Source organism: Somniosus microcephalus, unplaced genomic scaffold (assembly GCF_052327205.1).
Source record: "Somniosus microcephalus isolate GS21.2 unplaced genomic scaffold, FLI_Smic_1.0 unresolved_chr3, whole genome shotgun sequence".
Taxonomy (NCBI): domain Eukaryota; kingdom Metazoa; phylum Chordata; class Chondrichthyes; order Squaliformes; family Somniosidae; genus Somniosus; species Somniosus microcephalus.
The window spans coordinates 70,739,571-70,766,110 of NW_028225181.1; the positions used below are offsets into that span (position 1 = coordinate 70,739,571).

General features: G+C 49.6%; 2 protein-coding genes across 2 annotated transcripts in view; one reads left to right on the top strand and one right to left on the bottom strand.

The window, feature by feature from the left end:
* LOC147091934 (uncharacterized) overlaps positions 1-4,072 on the bottom strand; it is a 90,165-nt gene extending 86,093 nt beyond the window's left edge. Inside the window, exons 1-2 of the mRNA XM_085976644.1 lie at positions 4,002-4,072; positions 817-950 (exon numbers count right to left, since the gene is read on the bottom strand). The gene's annotated coding sequence lies outside the window, so the exon portion shown is untranslated. The remainder of the gene's footprint in view (positions 1-816; positions 951-4,001) is intronic.
* Positions 1-26,540, top strand: part of LOC147091935 (uncharacterized) — a 162,128-nt gene that overhangs the window by 7,342 nt on the left and 128,246 nt on the right. The window contains exon 2 of the mRNA XM_085976645.1: positions 17,562-18,236. Coding sequence (XP_085832771.1) covers positions 17,562-18,236 — 675 coding nt within the window. The remainder of the gene's footprint in view (positions 1-17,561; positions 18,237-26,540) is intronic.

Genomic DNA, 26,540 nt, shown 5'->3' on the forward strand with positions numbered 1-26,540 from the left:
AGCAGGCGGTTAAGAAGGCAAATGGTATGTTGGCCTTCGTAGCAAGAGGGTTCGAGTACAAGAACAAGGATGTCTTGCTACAGTTGTACAGGGCCTTGGTGAGACCACACCTTGAGTATTGTGTGCAGTTTTGGTCGCCTTACCTGAGGAAGGACGTTCTTGCCATGGAAGGAGTGCAGCGAAGATTCACCAGGCTGATACCTGGGATGTCAGGAATGACGTATGAGGAGAGATTGGGTCGATTGGGCTTATACTCACTGGAGTTTAGAAGATTGAGAGGGGATCTCATCGAAACCTATAAAATTCTGTCAGGCCTGGACAGACTAGATGCAGGAAGGATGTTTCTTATGGCCGGGGAGTCCAGAACCAGGGGTCATAGTCTAAGGATAAGGGGTAAGCCATTTAGGACTGAAATGAGGAGGAATTTCTTCACCCAGAGAGTGGTGAACCTGTGGAATTCTCTGCCAGAGAGGGCGGTGGAGGCCAGTTCATTAAGTATATTCAAGAAAGAGTTGGATATATTTCTTAAGGCTAAAGGGATCAAGGGATATGGGGAGAAGGCAGGGACCGGGTACTGAATTTGGATGATCCGCCATGATCTCATTGAATGGCGGAGCAGGCTCGAAGGGCCGAATGGCCTACTCCTGCTCCTATCTTCTATGTATCTATGTAATTAAACCCCTGTTGTTTATATTTTTTTTACGTATCAACAGCACCTCTTACCCCCACCTCATCGAATTCGCTCACTCACCCAATTCCCGAGTTCAGTACTCTGTAGAAGCAATACTCCGTAGAACTGGACTCCGTGCTACTTACCTCCCAAACATTTCTCCTTCCACACTCAAAAGGCCGATGAATTTCAGGTCCTGATGAATGGAGTGACTCTCTCAGCTCTTGATGTGAAGTTTGGTTTGAGTTTCCCCGTCTGTCAATCCTGCCCATCTCACAGCCTGTGAAAGGAGTTTACAAAAGCCATCACTGAGAGTCCAGGACAGAAATTGACAACATTCTCTCCTCCTGCTCCCTGGCCCAAGGGGGCTGCGCATGCGCCCCGCTGCACACTCGGCCTCTCAAGGTGGCGGCCGTTGAGCCGGGCCTGTCACCGGGAGAAAGCCCAGCAGCCGCCGCCCCGCTCGGGGCAAACGCAGGACCCGTAGGTTCTTATTCAGGGGTTTGAGGCCTACACCGGGTGTTTATAAAGCCTCCCCGCCGGTTCCATTGCTCCCCTGCGCCCCTCCGCCTCCCCGCTCCGGAATCTTCTCTCCGCCTTCCGCCGCCATCACCCGACTGGTGGCACTGACTGCGCACACGCGGGACCCGCCCCACCTCAAGCCGCGCCTACGCACCAGGCCCCTGCAGCATTGATAGGGCCTATTCTTCATCGCGGAGCATTCTGGGTAACAGCCGCCGCCATTGTCTCGCCCAGCTGAGGAGCGCAGCGATACATTTAGAGCAAGCAATAGGAGGAGGAGGAGAAAATCAATGAAAGTTCATTCCTGTGATTTCAGACACCGGGATGAGCTGCGCGGCGTCCATTGGAGCAATGCTCGGATACATTCGGCGCATGGGCAACTAGCACAAATTTAGAAAGGGTTAGAAGATGAGATTAAATTGTTAAAGTTTATTATTCTATTTAAAAAATGAAGTGGATGATTAGCATGGGTTAGATACAGATTAAGACTCTCTCTGCACTGTCCCATTAAACACTCCCAGGACAGGTACAGCAGGGATGAGATACAGAATACAGATACAGATACAGAATACAGCACCCTCTACATTCATGGGCGTCACTGGCAAGGCCAACATTTATTGCCCATCCCTAATTGCCCTTGAGCAGGTGGTAGTGAGCCACCTTCTTGAACCGCTACAGTCCTTGTGGTGAAGGTACTTCCACAGGGCCGTTAGGCAGGAAGTTCCAGGATTTTGACCCAGTGACGATGAAGGATCGGCGATATATTTCCAAGTCAGGATGGTGTGTGACTTGAAGGGGAACTTACAAGTGGTGGTGTTCCCATGCACCTGCTGCCCTTGTCCTTCTAAGTGGTAGAGGTCGCGGGTTTGGGAGGTGCTGCCGAAGAAGCCTTGGCGAGTTGCTGCAGTGCATCTTGTAGATGGTACACACTGCAGCCACAGTGCGCCGGTGGTGCAGCAAGTGAATATTTCAGGTGGTGGCTGGGGTGCCAATCAAGTGGGCTACTTTGTCCTGGATAGTGTCGAGCTTCTTGAGTGTTGTTGGAGCTGCTCTCATCCAGGCAAGTGGAGAGTATTCCATCACACTCCTGACTTGTGCCTTGTAAATGGTGGAAAGGCTTTGGGGAGTCAGGAGGTGAGACACTTGTCCCAGGATACCCAGCCTCTGACCTTTGGAATTCTCTTCCCAAAGAGAGCTGTGGAGGTTGGGTCATTGAGTGTGTTTAAGGTGGCGATAGACAGATTTTTGAACGATAAGGGAGTCAAGGGTTATGGGGAACGGGCAGGGAAGTAGAGTTGAGGCCAAGATCAGATCAGCCATGATCTTATTGAATGGCAGAGCAGGCTCGAGGGGCCAAATGACCTACTCCTGTTCCTACGTCTTCGTGAAATTGGCTTTTCCCCAATTGAGAACTTTTACTCCTGGTCTAAATGTGTCCTTTTCCAGAACTACCCTAAATTTAACTGAATTATGATTCAAACTGGGTGTCCTTGTGCACCAGTCACTGAAGGTAAGCATGAAGGTGCAGCAGGCGGTTAAGAAGGCAAATGGTATGTTGGCCTTGGTAGCGAGAGGGTTTGAGTACAGGAACAAGGATGTCTTGCTGCAGTTGTACAGGGCCTTGGTGATACCACTCCTTGAGTATTGTGTGCAGTTTTGGTCGCCTTATCTGAGGAAGGATGTTCTTGTCATGGAGGGAGTGCGGTGAAGATTCACCAGACTGATGCCTGGGATGGCAGGAATGACGTATGAGGAGAGATTGGGTCGACTGGGCTTATACTCGCTGGAGTTCAGAAGAATGAGAGGGGATCTCATTGAAACGTATAAAATTCTAACAGCACTACACAGACTAGATGCAGGAAGCATGTTCCCGATGGTCATGGATTCCAGAACCATAGGTCGCATAGAAATATTGAAGATAGGAGCAGGAGTAGGCCATTCGGCCCCTCGAGCCTGCTCTACCATTCAATGAGATCATGGCTGGTCATCCAAATTCAGTACTCTGTCCCTGTCTTCTCCCCATATCCCTTGATCCCTTTAGCCTTAAGAAATATATCTAACTCCTTCTTGAATACATTTAATGAATTGGCCTCAACTGCCTTCTGTGGTAGCGAATTCCACAGGTTCACCACTCTCTGGGTGAAGAAATTCCTCCTCTTCTCTGTCCTAAATGGCTTACCCCTTATCCTTAGACTTAGAGATGAGGAGGAATTACTTCACCCAGAGAGTGGTGAACCTGTGGAATTCTCTACCATAGAAGGCAGCAGAGGCCAATTCATTAAATATTGGGGAGAAAGCAGGGACAGGGTACTGAATTTGGATGATCAGCCATGATCTCATTGAATGGTGGAGCAGTCTCGAGGGGCTGAATGGCCGACTCCTGCTCCTATCTTCTATGTTTCTTCTTTGTTTAATCTGAAGAACACAAGAGCGGGGGAGGGAGTCCCTTTAAATGTGAAGGAGGTGGGTGTCCCTTTAAATGTGGAGGGGGTGGGTGTCCCTTTAAATGTGGAGGGGGTGGGTGTCCCTTTAAATGTGGAGGGGGTGGGTGTCCCTTTAAATGTGGAGGGGGAGGGTGTCCCTTTAAATGTGGAGAGGCGGGGCCGCGCATGCTCATTCGGCCCCCTCACCACAACACGAGGCTGCCAATGCGCCTGCGCGGGGCCGCCAGGAACAGACAGAAGGCCGGGCCCGGGGAAGAGGCGGAATCAGCGGCCGGGTAAAGTAAAATGTTGGGGAATCAATTTAAATCGAGGTGAGGGGGGAGCGGAGAGCGGGATTATAAAGTAAAAGTAGAGAAAAACCAAACCTGAGAGTCGGGCGGGCCCAACACGGACAGCGGACGGAGCGGATTGAACCGCGCGCTGTGGCGGAGTGAGCCGGAACAAGGTGATTCTGACTGACGGAAGCGCTGACCAATAGGAAGAGGGCTGAGCTGGGAGGACTGATCTGGGCGGTCTGGTCCTCCAAGCAATGGCGGCGCGGCTAGGGGGCGGGACCTTCCGCCCCGGCGCTGAGGCTGGCCGGATTGTGACGTCATCAGAGGATGAGGCCCATTCAGGTGGATGGAGGCCGGCCCGGCCTGTGACTGACGGGAGCTCTGGCCAATAGGAAGAGGGCGGGCCCGGGTCCGCCCACCAATGGCGGCGCGGCAAGGGGGCGGGGCCTCCTCTCCAGCTCAGGTGCGCTGGGGCCGATTGTGACGCGCTGTCCCCAGGTGAGAGCAGCTCAGTCAGCACAGAGCTGGGGCTGGAATCTGGGAGAGGGGCCACAGTCAGCACAGAGCTGGGGCTGGAATCTGGGAGAGGGGCCGCAGTCAGCACAGAGCTGGGGCTGGAATCTGGGAAAGGGGCCGCAGTCAGCACGGAGCTGGGGCTGGAATCTGTTAGAGGGGCCACAGTCAGCACGGAGCTGGGGCTGGAATCTTGGAGAAGGACCGCAGACTGCGGGCCTGGCAAATTTTAAAAATAATAAATTTAAAAAAGCTTATTTAAAGACAAATTTCCTGCAGTTTCAGAGACAGCCTTTGTCACTGCAATAATTTCTTAAATGTTTAAAAATTAAATCAAAAGCATCAAAGAGGAAGAGAGTAGCATAAGTGAAGAAAGACTTGCATTTATATAGCGCCATTCACGACCAGCGGACGTCTCAAAGCGCTTTACAGTCAATGAAGTACTTTTTGAAGTGGAGTCACTGTTGAAATGTGGCAGCGCACAGCAAGCTGCCACAAACAGCAATGTGATAATGACCAGATAATCTGTTTTTGTTATGTTGGTTGTGGGATAAATATTGGCCAGGACTCCCGGATAACTTCCCGACTCCTCTTCGAAATAGTGCCATGGGATCTTTTACATCCACCTGAGAGGGCAGACGGGGCCTCGGTTTAACGTCTCATCAGAAAGACGGCCCCTCCGACAGTGCAGCACTCCCTCAGCACTGCACTGGAGTGTCAGCCTAGCTTTATGTGCTCGAGTTTCTGGAGTGGGACTTGAACCCACAACCTTCTGACTCAGAGGCGAGTGAGCTACCAACTATTTTTTTATAAATATACTTTATTGAACATTAAGAACATTTACAACATCTTGATAATGAGCTGCCAACTGAGCCACAGCTGACAACGTTGGTCCCTTAGAGGGAGAGACAGGAGAAATTATTATGGGGAATAAGGAAATGGCAGAAACGTTAAAACAAATATTTTGTATCTGTCTTCACAGTAGAAGACACAAAAGCACACCAAAGATGGTGGGGAACCGAGGGTTTAATGAGGGTGAGGAACTTAATGTAAAGTACTGGAGAAACTAATGGGACTAAAAGCCGACAAATCCCCTGGACCCGACAGCCTACATCCTAGGGTTCTAAAAGAGGTGGCTGAAGAGATCGTGGATACATTGGTTTTGATCTTCCAAAATTCCCGAGATTCTAGAACGGTCCCAGCGGATTGGAAGGTCGCAAATGTAACACCGCTATTCAAGACAGGAGGGAGAGAAAAAACAGGGAACGACAGGCCAGTTAGCCTGACATCAGTCGTTGGGAAAATGCTGCAATCTATTGTTACGGAAGTTGTATCAGGGCACTTAGAAAATCATAACATGGTTAGGCTGAGTGAACATGGTTTTATGAAAGGGAAATGGGGTTTGACAAATTTGAGTTATTGGAGGATGTAACTAGCAGGGTATATAAAGGGGAACCAGTGGATGTAGTATATTTGGATTTCCAAAAGGCATTCGATAAGGTGCCACATAAAATATTATTACACAAGATTAGGGCTCACGGGGTTGGGGGTAATATAGTAGCATGGATCGAGGATTGGTTAATGGGCAGAAAACAGAGAGTAGGGATAAACGGACCTTTTTCAGGTTGGCAGGCTGTAACTAGTGGGGTGCCGCAAGGATCAGTGTTGGGGCCTCAGCTATTTACAATCTATATTAATGACCTAGATGAAGGGACCGAGTGTAATGTATCCAAGTTTGCTGATGATACAAAGCTAGGTGGGACAGTAAGCTGTGAGGAGAACACGAAGACTCTGCAAAGGGATATAGACAGACTCAGTGAGTGGGCAGTAAGGTGGCAGATGGAGTGTAATGTGGGGAAATGTGAGGTTATTCACTTTGGTAGGAAAAATAGAAAAACAATATTTTTTAAATGGTGAGAAACTTTCAAATGTTGATGTTCAGAGAGATTTGGGTGTCCTCGTGCAAGAAACACAGAAAGCTAGCGTGCAGGTACAGCAAGCAATAAGGAAGGCAAATGGCATGTTGGCCTTTATTGCAAGGGGGTTGGAGTATAAGAGTAAGGAAGTCTTGCTCCAATTGTACAGGGCCTTGGTCAGACCACACCTGGAGTACTGGGCACAGTTTTGGCCTCCTTATCTAAGGAAGGATATACTTGCCTTGGAGGCGGTGCAACAAAGGTTCACTAGATTGATTCCTGGGATGAGGGGGCTGTCCTATGATGAGAGATTGTGTAGAATGGGCCGATACTCTCTGGAGTTTAGAAGAATGAGAGGTGATCTCATTGAAACATACAAGATTCTGAAGGGGATTGACAGGGTAGATGCTGAGAGGTTGTTTCCCCTGGCTGGAGTGTCTAGAACTAGGGGGCACAGTCTCAGGATAAGGGGTCGGCCATTTAAGACTGAGATGAGGAGGAATTTCTTCACTCAGAGGGTTGTGAATCTTTGTAATTCTCTGCCCCAGAGGGCTGTGAATGCTGAGTCTTTGAGTATATTCAAGGCTGAGATCGATAGATTGTTGGACTCTAGGGGAATCGAGGGATATGGAGATCGATGATCAGCCATGATCTTATTGAATGGTGGAGCAGGCTCGAGGGGCCGAATGGCCCACTCCTGCTAATTGGCTAAGGGAGAGGAGGCAGTGAGCAGTGCTGAGGGATGTTTTTCTGACTGGAGGGAAGTATGCAGTGGGTTCCCCCAGGGGTCAGGATTAGGACCATTGCTTTTCTTGTTATATATAACTGACCTGGACTTGGGTATAGGTGTACAATTTCAAAGTTTACAGATGATACAAAACTTGGCAACGTAGTAAATAGTGAGCATAGTAGTAGCAGACTTCAGGAGGACAGAGACAGACTGTGAAATGAGCAGACACAAGGCAGGTGAAATTAAATGAGGATAAGTGTGAAGTGATGCACTTTGGGAGAAACAACAGGGAGAGGCCGTATAATCTAAATGGGACTATTTTGAGGGGGTGCAAGAGCAGAGGGACCTGGGGGTCCATATTCACAAATCTTTGAAAGTGCCATGGCAAGTTGGTGAGGTTTCAGAAAGCGTATGCGATACTTGGCTTTGTAAATAGGGCCATTGAATACAAAAACAAGGAAGTTACACTAAACCTTTACAAATCACTAGTGAGAAACATAGGACAGGAGGAGGCCATTCAGCCCCTCGAGCCTGTTCCGCCATTCAATAAGATCATGGCTGATCTTGGGCTCAAAGCCACTTCCCTGCCCGCTCCCCATAACCCTTCACTCCCATATCTTGCAAAAATGTGTCTATCTCCACCTTAAATATATTTAATGACCCAGCCTGCACAGCTCTCTGGGGCAGAGAATTCCACAGATTTACGACCCTCAGAGAAGAAATTCCTCCTCCCCTCAGTTCTAAAAGGGCGACCCTTTATTCTGAATCTGTGCCCCTGCGTTCTAGATTCCCCCACGAGGGGAAACATCCTCTCTGCATCTACCTTGTCGAGCCCCCTCAGTATCTTATATGTTTCAATAAGATCACCTCTCATTCTTCTAAATTCCAATGAGTATAGGCCCAGCCTGCTCAACCTTTCTTCATAAGTTAACCCCTTCATCTCTGGAATCAACCTCGTCAATCGTCTCTGAACTGCCTCCAATGCAAGTATATCCTTCCTTAAATAAGGAGACCAAAACTGTACGCAGTACTCCAGGTGTGGTCTCACCAATACCCTGTACAGTTGTAGCAGGACTTCCCTGCTTTTATACTCCAACCCCCTTGAAATAAAGGCCAACATCCCATTTGCCTTTTTGATTACTTGATGTACCTGCATGGTAACTTTTTGTGTTTCATACACAAGGACCCCCAGGTCCCTCTGAACTGTAGCATTTTGTAATCTCTCTCCATTTAAATAATAATTTGTTTTTTTATTTTTCCTGCCAAAGTGTATAACCTCGCACTTTCCCACATTATACTCCATCTGCCAAATGTTTGCCCGCTCACTTAGCCTGTCTATATCCCTTTGCAGGTTCTTTGAGTCCTCTGCACAACTTGCTTTCCCACCCATCTTTGTATCAGGACAGGAGGAGGCCATTCAGCCCTTTGAGCCTGTTCCGCCTTTCAATGAGATCATGGCTGATCTGTGACCTAACTCCATACACCCGCCTTTGGCCCATATCCCTTGATACCTTTGGGTAACAAAAACCTATCAATCTCAGATTGAAAATTAACAATTGATCTCGCATCAATTGCCGTTTGTGGAAGAGAGTTCCAAACTTCTACCACCCTTTGTGTGTAGAAGTGTTTCCTAATTTCACTCCTGAAAGGTCTGGCTCTAATTTTTAGACTATGCCTCCAGTCCTAGAATCCCCAACCAGCGGAAATAGTTTCTCCCTATCTACCCTATCTGTTTCTCTTAATATCCTGAAAACTTCGATCAGATCACCCCTTAACTTTCTAAATTCCAGGGAATACAACCCTAATTTGTGTAATCCCTCCTCGTAACTTAACCCTTGAAGTCCAGGTATTGTTCTGGTAAACCTACGCTGCACTCCCTCCAAGGCCAATATATCCTTCCTAAGGTGTGGTGCCCAGAACTGCTCACAGTGCTCCAGGTGTGGTCTAACCAGGGTTTTGTACAGCTGCAGGGTTTTGGCCTCAACTGGAGTCTTGTGTACAGTTCTGGGCACCACACTTTAGGAAGGATGTCAAGGCCTTGGAGAGGGTGCAGAGGAGGTTGACCAGGATGGTACCAGGGATGAGGGACTTCAGTTATGTGGAGAGATTGGAGAAGCTGGGATTGTTCCCCTTAGAGCAGAGAAGGTTAAGAGGAGACCTAATAGAGGGGTTCAAAATGATGAGGGGTTTTGATCGAGCAAGTAGGGAGAAACTGTTCACTCTGGCAAGTGGGTCGGTAACCAAAGGTCACAGATTTAAAATAGTTGTTAAAAGAACTAGAGGGAAATGAGGAGAATTGTTTTCACAGAGGGTTGTTAAGATCTGGAACGCACCATCTGAAAGGATGCTGGAATCAGGTTCCACAGGAACTTTCAAACAGTAATTGGACATGTCCTTGAAGAGGACTAGTTTGCAGAGTTCTGGGGATAAAGCTGGGGTGTGGGACTAAATTGGAAAGCTCTTTCAAAGAGCCGGCACAGACTCGATGGGCCGAATCACCTCCTCCTGTGCTGTTAAATTCTATGATCAGTGTGAACACGCTGGTGTCTCTTAAGGTTCTTAAGCTTTTATTGCTCTTCCCACAAGTCAGAACATTTAAAGGGTCTCTCGTCAGTGTGAACAAGCTGGTGTGAGGAGGGTGGATGACTGAGTGAATCCGTTCCCCCACACAGAGCAGGTGAACGGCCTCTCACCAGTGTATAGGAGCCGATGTCTCTTCAGCTCCCTGGAGCTTTTAAAGCTTTTCCCACAGCCAGAACATTTAAAGGGGTTCTCTCGAGTGTGAACTCGCTGATGGGCCAGCAGGTTGGAGGACCGAGCGAATCCCTTCCTACACACGGATCAGGTGAACGGCCTCTCCCCAGCGTGTAGGAGCCGGTGTCTCTTCAGCTCCCCAAGGCTTTTAAAGCTTTTCCCACAAGTCAGAACATTTAAAGCGTCTCTCATCAGTGTGAACTCGCTGGTGTGTCTGCAGGGTGGATAACTGAGTGAATCCCTTCCCACACACGAAGCAGGTGAACGGCCTCTCCCCAGTGTGAACTCACTGGTGTTGCTTGAGCTCCTGGGGGATTTTAAAGCTCTTCCCACAGTGAGAACATTTAAATGGAATTTCATCAGTGTGAACAAGCTGATGTGTCAGCAGGGTGGAGGACTGCAAGAATCCCTTCCCACACACGGAGCAGGTGAATGGCCTCTCCACAGTGTGAAGGCACTGGTGTCCCTTCAGATCCCCGGGGCTTTTAAAGCTCTTCCCACAGTCAGAACATGTAAACGGCCTCTCATCAGTGTGAACAAGCTGGTGTCGCTTCAGTTCCCCAGGGCTTTTAAAGCTCTTCCCACAGTCAGGACATTGAAATGGTCTCTCCCCAGTGTGAACTCGCTGGTGTGTTTGCAGGTGGGATGAACAAACAAATCCCTTTCCACACACAGAGTAGGTGAATGGACTGTCCCTGGTGTGACTGCGCCGTTGAACTTCCAATGCAGGCAGGGAACTGACTCCCTTCCCACCGTCCCCACCTTTACCCGGTTTCTCCCTGGTGTGACGGTGCACGTGTCTCACCAGGTCAGGCGATTGGCTGAATCCGTGTCTACACACTGAACACGTGCGGTTTGTCATCGCTGCTTTCTCCTTCCATGTGCAAAGGCCGATGATATTCAGGTCCTGATGAATCGAGCGACTCTGTCAGATTTTGACGTGATGTTTCGTCTGAGCTTCCCATCTGTAACTGCTCCACTTCTATAACCCTGTAAATCGAGTTCAGAAAAGGATCAGAGGCAAACCGTTGTTTAATTTTCCCCTTTCCGAACCTAGGGGCAGTGAAGCTGATTTTCAGGCCCCAGCTGCTACACAGGTTGGTTGAAAGGATCAGCAGTAATGGCGGCTGTAATACCCACAAGCCCCCGGCGCTGCAGAAAGCGCTCTGTTGACTGAGTCCCGCGCATGTGCTCATGGCCCCCACGCTCTCCCTCCTGCTCTACAATCACCCGTCCCGATCGGTCCACGATGCGCATGCTCAGCGCACAAAACCCCGTGGTTGGAACATCGGGCGCGCTTACGAAGCCACAACATCTGGTACATGTGAGCGGCTCAGGTGGGGGCGAGTCGGTGTTTCGCCTCAGCCGTCAGGGAGGTGCGCATGCGCAGGATGACCCAACATTCTTCCTGTCAGCAATCACTCCCTTGTTTCTTTAACAAAAACAGAAAATGCTGGAAATACTCAGCAGGTCAGGCAGCATCTGTGGAGAGAGAAACAGAGTTAACGTTTCAGGTCGATGACCTTTCGTCAGAACTGCTTGTTCTTTAGTGTTAGCCAGTGGTTCAGTGGGTAGCACTCTCGCCTCTGAGTCAGAAAGTTGTGGGTTCAAGTCCCACTCCAGATACTTGAGCACAAAAATCTAGGCTGATACTCCAGTACAGTACTGAGGGAGTGCGGCACTGTCGGAGGTGCTGTTTTTTGGAGGAGACGTTAAACCGAGGCCCCGTCTGCTCTCTCAGGTGGACGTCAACGATCCTATGGCACTATTTGAGTAAGAGCAGGGGAGTTATTCCTGGTGTCCTAGCCAATGTGTTTATCCCTCAATCAACATAACAAAAAACATAGATTATCTGGTCATTATCAGATTGCTGTTTGTGGGAGCTTGCTGTGCGCTAATTGGCTGTTGCGTTTCCTACATTACAACAGTGACTCTACCTCACTGGCTGTAAAGCGCTTTGGGACGCCCAGTGGTGGTGAAAGGCGCTATAGAAATGCAAGTCTTTCTTACGTCATTGGTCTCACCAGCGCCCTCTTCTGGCTGATTGACAGCCGAGCATCCGCGCATGCGTACACGGGGCGGCGGTTTGGGCCGAGTCCGGCACAGCGACCCCTCCCGGTCACGAAGGGCAACAACCACGCATGCCCAGAGGACACCAACCCCCCCTCACCCACACGGAGCTGCGCCTACGCACTCGGATCCTGCCGGACGGAGTCGGCGCGGGCCATTCCGGGGAAAGGCCTTGGTGTCGGTTCCAGAGTCGCGATCGGTGACGCAAAGTGAGTTTTCTCCGGTCCAATTGGGTGGAGAATTGCGCGGGGTGGGGTGGGGGGGGGGGGTGGGTGGATCGGGAGAGAATAAAGAGAAATAGAAAAACCTGAGTCGGCAAGGCCCCGGACCGAGCGGCGGCAGTTGGACGGAGCACATGATCTCCTCGGGGACACATGACCTGGGCTCGCGGCCTGATTGACGGGAGCTTCCGACCAATCGGGAGCGAGCGGGGCGGGGCTGGAGGAGCGAGCCAGCGGCGGGTCCTCCAACCAATCGGGGAGCTCGAGGGGCGGGACTAGCGCCGGCTGATTGTCTGATCCGCAGGGCCGTGAGTTTCTCCAGTCCCTTGTTCAGGGCCAGGGGAGGCTGTGGGCCTTTATTCCCCTCATTGGACACAAGGCTCTTTGGCTCACAACACACTGGCTCAGGTTTTAATCGAGACTTTTTAAATTCATCAATAAAAGCAGATAAACCTCGTGCTTCTGTGGAACAAACTTTCTAATATTTTATAGAATCATAGAATGGTTACAGCACAGAAGGAGGCCATTCGGCCCGTCGAGCCCGTGCCGGCTCTCTGCAAGACCACTTCAGCTAGTCCCACTCCCCGCCCTTTCCCCGTAACCCTGCAAATTTCTTTACTTCAGGCACTTATCCAATTCCCTTTTGAAAGCTGTGATTGAATCTGCCTCCACCACCCTTTCAGGCAGTGCATTCCAGATCCTAACCACTCGCTGCGTAAAAAAGTTTTTCCTCATGTCGCCTTTGGTTCTTCTGCCAATCACCTTAAATCTGTGTCCTCTGGTTCTCAACCCTTCCGCCAATGGGAACAGTTTCTCTCTCTCTACTCTGTCCTGACCCCTCGTGATTTTGAACACCTCTATCAAATCTCCTCTCAACCTTCTCTGCTCTAAGGAGAACAACCCCAGCTTCTCGAGTCTATCCACGTAACTGAAGTCCCTCATCCCTGGAACCATTCTTGTAAATCTTTTCTGCACCCTCTCTGAGGCTTTCACATCCTTCATAAAGTGCGGGGCCCAGAATTGGACACAATACTCCAGTTGAGGCCGAACCAGTGTTTTATAAAGGTTCATCATAACCTCCTTGCTTTTAGACTCTATGCCTCTATTTATTAATGGTGTGGAGATGCCGGATTTGGACTGGGGTGGACAAATGTAAAAAGTCACACAACACCAGGTTATAGTCCAACAGCTTTATTTGAAATCACAAGCTTTCGGAGCGCTGCTCCTTCTTCAGGTGAAGTTGAGAAATGCATAAAGACACAGCTTATATAGTCAGAGAATCATGTCAGATGTTTACAGGTAACCTTTCCAACTGCCATTTATCACACCTCGGCAGAGAGATAATCACAGCAGTCAAAGGTGTGAATGGTGTCCAAACAGGTCAGTCAGGGAAACATTACATCAAAGAACAATGAGGTGGGGTCACAAGGGGTCAAATATTGCAGATGCATTTTTTTTGACTGGAAATCACAGCAGGTCTGGCCGCATCTGTGTAGAGAGAACAAGCCAATGTCGACTCGAGTCTGGATGACCCTGCATCAGGTGGGGTTACATGTAGCGTGACATGAACCCAAGATCTCGGTTGAGGCTGTCCTCATGGGTGCGGAACTTGGCTATCAGTTTCTGCTCGACGATTTTGCGTTGTCGTGTGTCTCGAAGGCCACCTTGGAGAATGCTTACCCGAAGATCGGAGGCTGAATCTCCTTGACTGCTGAAGTGTTCCCCGACTGGGAGGGAACACTCCTGCCTGGTGATTCTATTTATTAAGCCCAGGATCCCGTATGCTTTTTAACCACTTGCTCAACCTGCCCTGCCTCCTTCAATGATTTGTGCACACATACCCCCAGGTCTCTCTGTTCATGCACACATTTTAGACTTATACCCTTTAGTTTATATTGCCTCTCCTCATTCTTCCTACCAAAATGTATCACTTTGCACTTTTCTGCGTTAAATTTCATCTCCCACGTGTCCGCCCATTCCACCAGCCTGTCTGTCCTCTTGAAGTCTATCACTATCCTCCTCACTGTTCACTGTACTTCCAAGTTTTGTGTCATCTGCATATTTTGAAATTGTGCCCTGTACACCCAAGTCTAAGTCATTAATATATATCAAGTAAAGCTGTGGTCTTAGTACCGACCCCTGGGGAACACCACTGTATACCTTCCTCCAGTCCGAAAAACAACCGTTCACCACTACTCTCTGTTTCCTGTCACTTTGCCAATTTCGTATCCATGCTGCCACTGTCCCTTTTATTCCATGGCCTTCAACTTTGCTGGCAAGCCTATTATGTGGCTCTTTGTCGAACGCCTTTTGGAAATCCATGTACACCACATTAACCACATTGCCCTCATTAACCATTTCTGTTACCTCATCAAAAACTCAATCAGAATCAGAGCGGCCGGGCCCGGCGGACGTGCGGCCAGGGCTCCGGCACCAGGAATCCCAGGGTGCAGCACCTCCCCCATCCGAGCCGCCGCTTCCCGGTTTCTTCAGCCAGTTCCACTGAGTCCGACTCAGGAAAAAGAACAGGAGCCAGGCTCCCAGAATGGCCCGCGGCCCCGGGGAGCATACGCACTCTCAGCGGGTAAATAAGCACATTGGATAGAGCGGTTTCTGGGGCGTGGTGAATTGTGGGTGCTGCGGCCGCCATTAGTCAGCGGCTGTGGGGAAGAGTTTTATTGCAGGCTGACGGAAGGTAGGTCCCTGGCCGCCTGTGTAGGTCTTTTTGTTGCTTCATTGTTGAGGATGTAACTCGTAAAATAGATAAGGGAGAACCAGTGGATGTTGTGTATTTGGACTTTCAGAAGGCTTTCGATAAGGTCCCGCATAAGAGATTAGTGTGTAAAGTTAAGGCACCTGGGATTGGGGGCAAGGTATTGGCTTGGATAGAGAACTGGTTGGCAGACAGAAAGCAAAGAGTTGGAATAAACGGGTCTTTTTCTGAATGGCAGGCAGTGACTAGTGGGGTACCGCAGGGATCGGTCCTTGGACCCCAGCTATTCACAATATATATTAATGATCTAGACAAGGGAACTAGATGTAATGTCTCCAAATTTGCAGACGACACAAAGCTGGGTGGGCGTGTGTGCTGTGAGGAGGATGCCAAGAAACTACAGGATGATTTGGACAGGTTGTGTGATTGGGCAGAAGCATGGCAGATGCAATATAACATGGATAAATGTGAGGTAATCCATTTTGGTGGCAAAAACAGGAAGGCAGATTATTATCTGAATGGCAATAGATTGGGAGAAGGGGAAGTGCAACAAGACCTGGGTGTCCTTGTGCACCAGTCGCTGAAGATAAGCATGCAGGTACAGCAGGTGGTTAAGAAGGCAAATGGTATGTTGGCCTTCGTAGCGAGAGGGTTTGAGTACAAGAACAAGGGTGCCTTGCTGCAGTTGTACAGGGCCTTGGTGAGACCACACCTTGAGTATGGTGTGCAGTTTTGGTCGCCTTATCTGAGGAAGGATGTTCTTGCCATGGAAGGAGTTCAACGAAGATTCACCAGGCTGATACCTGGGATGGCAGGAATGATGTATGAGGAGAGATTGGGACGATTGGGCTTGTACTCGCTGGAGTTTAGAAGGAGAGGGGATCTCATTGAAACTTATAAAATTCTGACAGGACTGGACAGACTAGATGCAGGAAGGATGTTCCTGATGGTCGGGGAGTCCAGAACCAGGGGTCACAGTCTAAGGTTACGGGGTAAGCCATTTAGGACAGAAATGAGGAGGAATTTCTTCACCCAGAGTGTGGTGAACCTGTGGAATTCTCTACCACAGAAGGCAGTAGAGGCCAATACATTAAATAGATTCAAGAAGGAGTTGGATATGTTTCTTAAAGTTAAAGGGATCAAGGGGTATGGGGAGAAAGCAGGGACCGGGGACTGAATTTGGATGATCAGCCATGATCGCATTGAATGGCAGAGCAGACTCGAGGGGCCGAATAGCCTACTCCTGCTCCTATCTTCTTTGTTTCTATGTTTCAGTTTGAGATGGAGGAGAAGCTGCTGGGTTTAACCCCCAGTACTTCTGAGCCCAGGAGGACCCAACAATTTCCAATGTGAGACTGTCAAGGGAGGTGGATTCTAGGGGAGATTAGGTTGTTACACAGACACTGTCCGTACAATGTAAAAGAGTATTGTTTTAGGAACAAGTATTTCTGTACAGGCTTTTAATCCAGTTTACACCTACAGATTTGTTTTAATTCATTCTTGGGATGTGGGTGTAGCTTGCAAGAGCAGCAAGTACAGGAAACTTTCTGGTGTCCGGCACTGACGGGACCGAGCTGGTGCCGGTCGATCAACACTGCCGGAGAAACGAGCACTATAGTTAAAAGATACGGCGCTTCTGAACTCCGTCTGAGGCAACAAACCCTGTTGCTTAGCAACAGCTTCACAATAGTCAGCGCAGCTTGCAAGCGTCTCTGTAGCTAAGCAACAGCTTCAGCTAGACGCTTGCAGAGCCACAAATGGAGAAAAAAAGCAGCTAAAAGTAAAAAAAGTTATCTGAACCGACTCCTGAATTTTGCCGGTGGATAGAGCATTCCGGATATTTAACCTCCGTTTAAACGAAAGTTTCCTGTATTGCCAATCCCCAGTTTCCCATTGAGAAGGGGGTGGTGAGTCGCCTTCTTGAACTACTGCAGTCCGTGTGGTGAAGGTATTCCCACAATGTTGTTCGGTAAGGAGTTCCAGGATTATGACCCAGCAACGATGAATATATCTGAGTCAGGATGGTGTGTGACTTGGAGGGGAACTTGGAGGTGATGGTGCTCCCATACAACAGCTGCCCTTGTCCTTCTAGGTGGTGGAGGTCGCGGGTTTGGGATGTTCTATCAAAGTTCTGGTCGAGTTGCAGATGTATAAAGTTCCTTTCCTTCGCCCCCTCCCCCTCCCACACCCACCTCACTCTCGCTCTCTCTCTCCTCCCATAGAGGCCAGAGTCTTGTGTAGGCCCAGACCAGGTGGCGGATTCCCTTCCGTGAAGGACATTAATGAACCAGTTGGGTTTTTATGACAATCCGGCAGCTTTCATGGTCACTTTTTTCTAGTGCCGGCCCCACAAATGACCAGATTCACTGAGCTCAATTTCACAACCTGCCTTTGTTTTCTTGTGGGTTGTCTCTCAAGCTCCCTGTTTTAAATTAATTTTACAGGGCACTGGAAGGGGAGGATTTGCAGACAGGAAACTCAAACCAAACATCACGTCAAGATCTGACCGTCACTCGACTCATCGGATCTGAATATCATCGGCCTCTGAACATGGAAGCAAAAAGCACCGTTCACAGCGGGGAGAAACCGTACACGTGTTCTGTGTGTGGACGAGGCTTCAGCCAACCCTTTGGCCTATCGAGACACAAGCGCATTCACACCGGGAGCAGGTGAACGGCCTCTCCCGAGTGTGGGACGGGTTTCACTCAGTCATCCCACCTCCTGACACACCAGCGCACTCACACCGGGGAGAGGCCATTCACCTGCCCTGAGTGTGGGAAGGGATTCACTCAGTCATCCAACCTGCTGATACACCAGCATGTTCACACCGGGGAGAGGCCGTTCACCTGCTCTGAATGTGGGAAGGGATTCACTCATTCATCCAACCTGCTGATACACCAGCGAGTTCACACTAATGAGAGGCCTTTTAACTGCTCGGACTGTGGGAATTGCTTTAAAGGTTCCAGGGAACTGATGCGCCATCAACATGTTCACACTGACGAGAGACCGTTCAGGTGCTCGCATTGCGGGACTGGGTTCAGGCGATCATCTGAGCTCACTATACACCAGCGCACTCACACTGGGGAGAGGCCATTCACCTGCTCCATGTGTGGGAAGGGATTCACTCGTTCGTCCACCCTGCTGACACACCAGCGCACTCACACCGGGGAGAGGCCATTCACCTGCTCTGAGTGTGGGAAGTTATTCACTGATTCATCCAATCTGCTGACACACCAGCGAGTTCACACTGGGGAGAGGCAGTTCACCTGCATTCAGTGTGGGAAGGGATTTACTCGCTCGTCCAACCTGCTGACACATCAGCGCGTTCACACCGGGGAGAGGCCATTCACCTGCTCCGTGTGTAGGAAGGGATTCACTAGCTCATCCCACCTCCTGACACACCAGCGAGTTCACAAGTGACTGCAGGGGGTGGATTCTGTTGTTGTTGCTGCTGTTAATCACATCCAGGACTGAACCATGTTCATTCTGACCAGGTGGGGATTGTTTCTACTGATGTTAATAACTCCGGGAACTGGGCTGGAGTTTAATATTCTGGATAGATGTCAAATAAATCAACTTTGTTTTAAACACATTGTTGTAGATTTTTGTCTTTCCCACCTGAGTGTTTAGCATCACCTGGCTGGAGCTCAGAAAGGACAATCTGGGGGAGGATCGTACGGCAGGAACAGAACTCCAGCCTGGACACAGTCCTTCAGGGCCACACTGAGAGGGGCAAACGGCACTTTGGTCTTTCTTGTCTCTCTTCACTGACAGCAAAGTTGCCGTGCGGGTTAATCTCAAGGCGTGTGAGAAACGTGTCCCAGCCGCTCTCTGCCATGGGTCAGAGCTCCTAGACACGGAACAGAAGGCTCCTTTCGGAATGTACCCCAGTGCTTTTTATTAATGGCCTTATTAACCTGTGTTGCTACGTTTAGTGATTTGTGTATCTGTGTCCCAGGATCCCTCTGCTCCTCCAGCCCATTTAGACTCTTAGGGGGAAATTCGGTGGCGCCCCCTTTGGGTCGCTAACGTCACCGGGGCTAATTTTAGCGCCCCAAAAAAGTTAGCGCCCCTGCGCATTAAATTCAGCGGTAGCGCCCCAAGCAGGAGGCAGGGTGCTACTGGAAGCGCTCCCCTCCGTCTTGAGTTGCTACCAGTGAATTTCATGGCTCTGCGTGTAACAGCGCCACGCCCGTCGGCACAAAGCACCATGTCATAGCAGACCTCCCCCCCCCCCCTGATTAAAGGGGAGGGGCCTAGCACTGCGCACACTGGGGCCCTGCTGGACCACCGGGGAGTGGGGTGTCGGATGAAGAGGAGCGCCGGGCTGTGCGATCGCGGCCGACACCCCGAAGAAGAAAGGGGAAGGGGACAGGTGCTGGCAGTCGGCCAAAAAATAAAGTTACCGCCCGACACCTGCCCTTTAAGTGGCGTTGCCGCGGCTGCAGAAACGACCCCTGACCCTGTCGGTCATATCGTCCGGCGGTAGGTCAGGGGTCGCAACCCAAGGTTGCAGCCGGGGTGCTGCGCGTGGTGATGACGTCATTGCCGGCGGTGCAGTGCCGCAGAGAGCTACCGACTACCTCTGCCGCTAACCTCCCGCTGAATATAGCGGGAGGCACAAAGCAACCCAATTTCACCCCTTGTCCAAGTAGTGAGTGGCCTCCTTATTCTTCCCACCAAAACACACCACCTCACACTGATCTACAGTGAAATTCATTAACGCACCACCTCACACTGATCTACAGAGAAATTCATTAACACACCACCTCACACTGATCTACAGTGAAATTCATTAACACACCACCTCACACTGATCTACAGTGAAATTCATTTGCCAATTGCACGCCCATTCTGAAATTTATTAATGTCTTCTTGCATTTTGTCTTCCTCAGTATTAACTCTACCTCCCAATTTGGTGTTATCGACAAACTTTGAAATTGTTCTTCTGATTCACAAGTCCAAATCATTCATGTAAATGGTGAACAATAGTGATCCCAGTGCCGATCCCTGTGGAACACCACTTCCCACCTTTTGCCAGTCTGAGTAGCTACTCTTAACCCCTACTCTCTGTTTTCTGTTTTGTGACCAGCTTGCTATCCATAACAGTATGTAAGATCGACAAGATGACCCAGGTCAGGCCGTGTGGAGGGAAGGGCCAGGCAGCAGAATGGATGGAAAGATGGCTACAAAACTGAAATCAGAGGGTTGGAGTTAAGGGAAGTTTGTTGCGATCTTTCCATCCATTCTGCTGCCTGGCCCTTGACTCCACACGGCCTAACCATGGTCATCTTGTAGACCGTACATACTGCAGACACAGTGCACCAGTGGTGGAGGGGGTGGATATTGAGTCCTGTGGCAGGGGCGCTGATGAAGTGGATTTCTCTGTCCGTGAGTTTTGAGGCATCGCTAGTTGCGTTTTTCACCTCTTTCCACCTTTAAAAAAAAACCTTGCTGCCAGTTTATTAAAGCCATTAACGGCCGCTTGGGTGGGACACACCAATAAATGAGGCCTTGTTCCCCTCAGAATGACAGGCCTGAACCCGAGTTAGGAAACATTTAGTAATTAAACCAGACTGGGCGGGGCCTGAGGTGCGAGTTAGTAACGGAAAATTGGTGGCCAGCGTACTTCACACCAGGGCTGAGGATCCGGGGACTCGGGTTTCTGTGTCATTTATTGATTAATTTTGTTTATTGCCCAATCTCAATCAGACTGGCGGGTCATCTTGCTGTCTGACGGAGGCGAGGGTCCCCAATGGAGGGCTCTCTATGTGGGAGTCCTTCCCAGCACCATTGGGGATCTGGGGTGGAGACTGTTGCAGGGAGCTGTCGTGTGCAACAGTTTAAGCTCCTTTCCGGACTCCAAGCCCAGATGTGTTTTCTGTGGCCGAGAGGAGTCCACGGGCCGTGTATATATTCAGTGTGACAGGTTGCAGCCCCTGTGTAGTTCCCTGAAGGGGCTGCTCCTCAACTCTTGGTTACACTTTAGCCCCACGCTCCTAATCTTTGCCCGCCCGGTGCGGAGGGGGGTGGGTAAGTGGGAGGAAAATCTCCTGGACCTGCTCTTGGGCCTGGCGAAAACAGCAATTTGTAGGCCCAGGATGGGGTCACTCTGGCTGCCTGCCTCTCTCCCATGGTCTTGTCCCTGCCCGGGTGGCCCTGGAGAGGGAGCAGGCGGTGTCCACCGGTTCAGGTGATACCTTCCTCGACCGGTGGGCACGGAAGGTATCAAGAGGCGATAATCGATCCTCACAATCACATTGTGATTGAATTATTAATTGTGTGTGTGTCACAAATACATTTCTTCTATTTTGATACAAAAGCTCTACTAGACATGTTAAACTACTAGTTATTTAATCAGGGCTGCAGCTGCTGAAAGGTTGACTGTACTGGGGTTTGTGGCCAGAGCTGGCAGACGTGTTGTTCTGAAGTCTGATGCCTCACACCTGAAGAGTCTGTTTATGTCGTGTTGTAATGACCTTTTTCTGTTGCCTGGTGTCAGAAATAGAAATCAAAGGGAGATGATGCCCCACTCTGTTAATTAACTCTTTGACACATTTCCATTTCTTAATTTACAAAGATCACAACTCCATTAGTGAACAATGGATTGCCAGTCTGCCACTTTTTAGTGAGGCTTGAAAGGATTCGCTGTGAAGCTACACCTGCCCATCTGTCTGTGTGTCACTGTGTTTGGATTGTGTTAGACAACAGTCCTAATATCTCGCCTACATCCATTACAATTTTTGAAATGTTAGATTGTACTTGGAAGAAGTTGAGTTTGAATCTAACAATTCTGAAATTGGGAGCTTTTAATGATTTCTGTTTTTCACATAACTATATAGTGATGTGATCAGTCAAAGCAAATTAAAAGATGCTGCTATTTACTAAACACAACTGAATAATTCTACAAGGATGCTATCGCAGTCTTCCTCAGTATTAACTACACCCCCCAATTTAGTGTCATCAGCAAATTTTGAAATTGTGCTTCTGATTCCCAAGTCCAAATCATTTATGTAAATGGTGAACAACAGTGGTCCCAGCACCAATCCCCGTGGAACACCACTTCCCACCTTCCGCCCGTCTGAGTAAATACCTTTAACTCATCCCGTCACTATAACTGGACTTGTCTCTATTCCCGTGCCGAGGGGATTGCTTTACCAGATGGGAGGGGCAACATTTGGGACTCTCGATTCTCCACCGATTCCCATTCCCCTTCTTTCTGGCGGATAATGGAGGTGCCACTGTGTGTAATGTGCAAGTCGGTAAGAGTTGTTAGCGAGGATTAATCAGCACTTTCTAATTGGAGATGATAATCAATGGAATCTTTCAGACAATGAATTGTAGATTTTATAGCAAAGATTAATATACGATTGACGTAAAAGTTCATAATTTTATTGTAAAATATTTCATGAACACTCATCAGAAATTAAGGGGAAAGATCAGACAGCAGTACTTAAAGGGACACTGCAGCCCCGACAATTCAATCAGCTATATATCCAGAATATTAAAATCCAGCCCAGTTATAGGGGTTATTAACATCAGCAGAAACAAACCCCAACTGTCAGAATGAACATGGTTCAGTCCTGGATGTGATTAACAGCAGCAATAACAGCAGAATCGAACCTCTGCAGTCACTTGTGAACTTGCTGGTGTCTCAGCAGGTTGGATGACTGATTGAATCCCTTCTCACACACTGAGCAGGTGAACGGCCTCTCCCCGGTGTGAACTCGCTGGTGTGTCAGCAGATTGTATGACTGATTGAATCCCTTCCCACACACGGAGCAGTTGAATGGCCTCTCCCCAGTGTGAATGTGCTGGTGTCTCAGAAGGTCAGAGGAATTAGTGAATCACTTCTCACACACGGGGCAGGTGAACGGCCTCTCTGCAGTATGAATGTGCTGGTGTATCAGCAGGGTGGATGAATTAGTTAATCCCTTCTCACACACAGGGCAGGTGAACAGTCTCTCCCCAGTGTGAATGCACTGGTGCTCAATGAGGTGAGATGACTGCCTGAACCTCTTCCCACAGTGAGAGCAACTGAATGGTCTCTCCTCAGTGTGAAGTCGCTGGTGTGTCAGAAGGTGGGATGACTGACTAAATCCCTTCCCACACTTGGAGCAGGTGAACAGCCTCTCCCCGGTGTGACAGCATCGATGAGTTTCCAGCTGGGACGGGGAGCTAAATCCCTTCCCACAGTCCCCACATTCCCACAGTTTCTCCATGGTGTGGGTGTCCTTGTGTGTCTCCAGGTTGGACAATCGGTTGAAGCCTCGTCCACACACACAACACGTGTACGGTTTCTCCCCGCTGTGAATGGTGCGATGTTTTTTCAGACTGTGTAACTGGTTAAAGCTCTTTCCACAGTCAGTGCACAGGAACACTCTCACTCGGGTGTGTGTGTCTCGGTGCTTTTCCAGTCACACCGATCTTTGAAATCTTTTCCCACAGACAGAACAGCAAACATTTCTCCTTCCACATTCAAAGGCCGATGATATTTCCTGTAAAAGACATCACTGCAAGTTCAGGATTAAAATTCGGAACAGATAATTCTAGTTTCTATGGAACATTCTCTCCTCTCTTATTACATAGAATTACACAGATTGTACAGCACAGAAACAGGCCAATCAGCCCAACTGGTCCATGTGGTGTTTATGCTCCACACGAGCCTCCTCCCATCTCTCTTCATCGCACCCTATCAGCATCGCCTTCTATTCCTTTCTCCCATGTGTTTATCCAGCTTCCCCTTAAATACATCCATGCTCTTCGCCTCAACCACTCCCTGTGGCAGCAAGTTCCTCATTCTCAGCACCCTCTGGGTGAAGGAGTTTAATCTAAATAGGACTTTCCTGGGCAGCCAATCAGCACTGCTGCCTCTTTTGTGCATTTCCTGGCGAGGCGAAACAGTTGATATTTTCTGATCAAAAAGAGCTGAGCTCGGCAGCATTAGTCCTGTTTTGCCTCCTTTGGAGACCAGGTGTACGAGCAGAGTGAGCGCAGCCTTCACAGCAACTGCAATAAAATTGTTACAGTTGTGAAGGAACTTTGTGTCAGTGCACTGGACCACAAAGTATGTGTGTCGATTATTGTCTTATTACCCTACTGTAAAGTGCCTTGAGATGTTTTAAAAGCTCTATATAAAGGTAAGTTGTTGTTGGTGTATAGAGAACTCTGTTGAAATTTAGTGAAATGATCAATAACCAAGGAAGATCATTTCTTTGTTTGGTTCTGTTTTCATAGAATCATTGAAAAGTACAGCACGAAGGAGGCCATTTGGCCCATCGTGCCTGTGCTGGCTCTTAGAAAGAGCACTCGTGCTTCGTCCCACATCCCTGCTTGTTGTCCGTAACCCTGTAAGATCCTCATCCTCAAGTACCCGCCCAACTCCCTTTTAAAATCATTGATGGAATCAGCTCATGACCTTTTCAGGTCGAGCGTTCCAGATCCCGACAACTCTCTGAGTTTTATTCAATTGTTACCACAGTTGCTTCTGTGGAGGTTTAATAGTAAATGCATTTTGCTGTGAAAGCAATTAAAACATTCCTAGTATATAAATAGACAGATGCATCAAAATATTAAAATTGTGGGAGGGGGGGCAGTGCTCGCCAGGGCCGAATAAAAAATGGAATTCTTCTTTCCCAACCTAATGCTCAGAAGCTGAAGTCCCAGAGCTGCCTCTGGCTCGGTTCCACCTGCCCTATTCTGACAAGCTGAGGTGTTGGTCAGTGCACTGTGATTGCCCGGTGGGCAGAAAATGGCAAATCTAGAAATATGACCAAAATAACACATTTTAACCCCAAAGCTGTAAATCCCCGTCCCACACACTCTCCCTCCCCCCGTGCTGAAATCCAAACCCATCGCACCATCTCCAACATTTCTTTCCTCCACTCCCAGTTTTCCCCCTCCCTCTACTCTGGTTGGGTTCAGTTCTACACCCGCTGTGTGCAGAGTGAGAATCAATGATTGTCCCTCTTGGTCACTGGGACCCTGAAGCCCTGCCCACTCTCTGTTCCTGTATAAAGATGGCCACGCATGCGCCCTGCTGCAGGTAGAACCGGTCTGTCTTTCCTTCACCAAGATGGCGGCACGTAACCCGGGCCTGTCACCGAGAAAAAGCCTCACCGCTGCCGTCCGGCGGAACACATTCAGCCGCTGGATCTCAATCGGGCCTGAGACCATTCTCCAACTTTATAAACCCTGCGGTGCGGCCTACCCGCAATTTATTTATTATTATTATTTTTTTAATGACATTCACAGAGCTCAAGTCTCGGCTCTTTGTACAAAGTCACAAGCCCTCATGCCTGCAAGGCAGGGGTCCCAGCCTCTTCAAGTTAATGATGTGATCTCCAAGCTTCTTGATCATCTTCACTTGTTCATCCAGATAGTGGGTCTCCAGGAATTCACACAGTTGAGGGTCGGCGCTCCCAATGGAGAGTTTGTGCAGATCCAGCAGACTCTGGTCAACATTCTTCTCCATCTGCAGGGCTCTCTGCATCGCTGAGCGGAGCCTCCCCCTCTCCCAGCTGAACAAATGGACTGTAAAGAAGCTGAAAAACACTAGATTAATTAAAAAAACTTATCAAATTAAATTTAAATCACATTGGCCGGGGTGATGATGCAATCCAGTCCCCGCGGCACCCACCGGTCTCGGAAGGCCTCAAGCATGCCGGCAGACACCGCGTGCTCCATCTCCAGGGACACCCGGGCATGAACATAGCCGTGGAAGAGAGGCAGGCAATTGGGCCAAACGACGCCCCCCCCGACCGCCCACTGCCTGCACCTGTTTATGGCCACTTTGGCCAGGCCCAGGAGGAGTCCCACAAGGAGGTCCTCCGACCTGCCCTCTCTCCTCCGCACTGGGTGGCCGTAGATCAGGAGCGTGGGACTGAAGTGCAGCCAAAAATCGAGGAGCAGCCCCTTCAAATAATGGAACGGGCTGCAACCTCTCACATTCCACATAAACATGGAACACAGACTCCTCTAGGCCGCAAAAATAGCAAGAGGACTGGGAGTCCGTGAACTTATCTAAAATCTTATTGCACGGGACTGCTCCATGCAACACCCTCCAGGCCAAGTCCCCAATAGAACAAAGGAGAACTCCCGTGTAGAGAGCCCTCCATTGGGGACCTCCGCCTCCACCGGATGGCAAGATGGCACGCCAAGGCGAGTCCGGACGGCAGGCGAAGATGACAAAGTGGAGAGTGTGCAGGAGCAGCCCGTACAGGAAACCCCTCTGCGCAGAACTAAAAGACACGGAGGGCATTTCTCCGAGATGGCTCAAGCTGTGAGGCGCCGGTTCCTGAGAGGGGTTTTGGGGCTGCGCGCCGATGAGGAATTCCATCCGAACAGGGGTCAGTTAGGATGGGATCGCCCCACGTGCCTGAGCCTCCTCGATATACCTAATGGAGTCGGGGCCCAGTGCCACTTTCAGTGTCTCGATGGCTTTGGCCGCGAGCTGGACGTTGGCCCAGGACAGGTGCTGCATCAGCTCCTCCGCCATTGAGCAGGTCCCCGACCCTGGTCACCTTACCAGGCACAGCCCTGCCCTCCGCCAGCCGCCCGATCCAGCGGTCACGGAGGTGCGGATTCCTGAGCAGCGGCTCCTGAAGGAGAGCTGCCACTCCTGATGGGGGGAACTCTGCCTGGAGGCGATGCTGTTCCAGACCCATAGCAGTTCCTGGTAGAAGACAGGCAACTCCCGCAGGTAGGCATGCG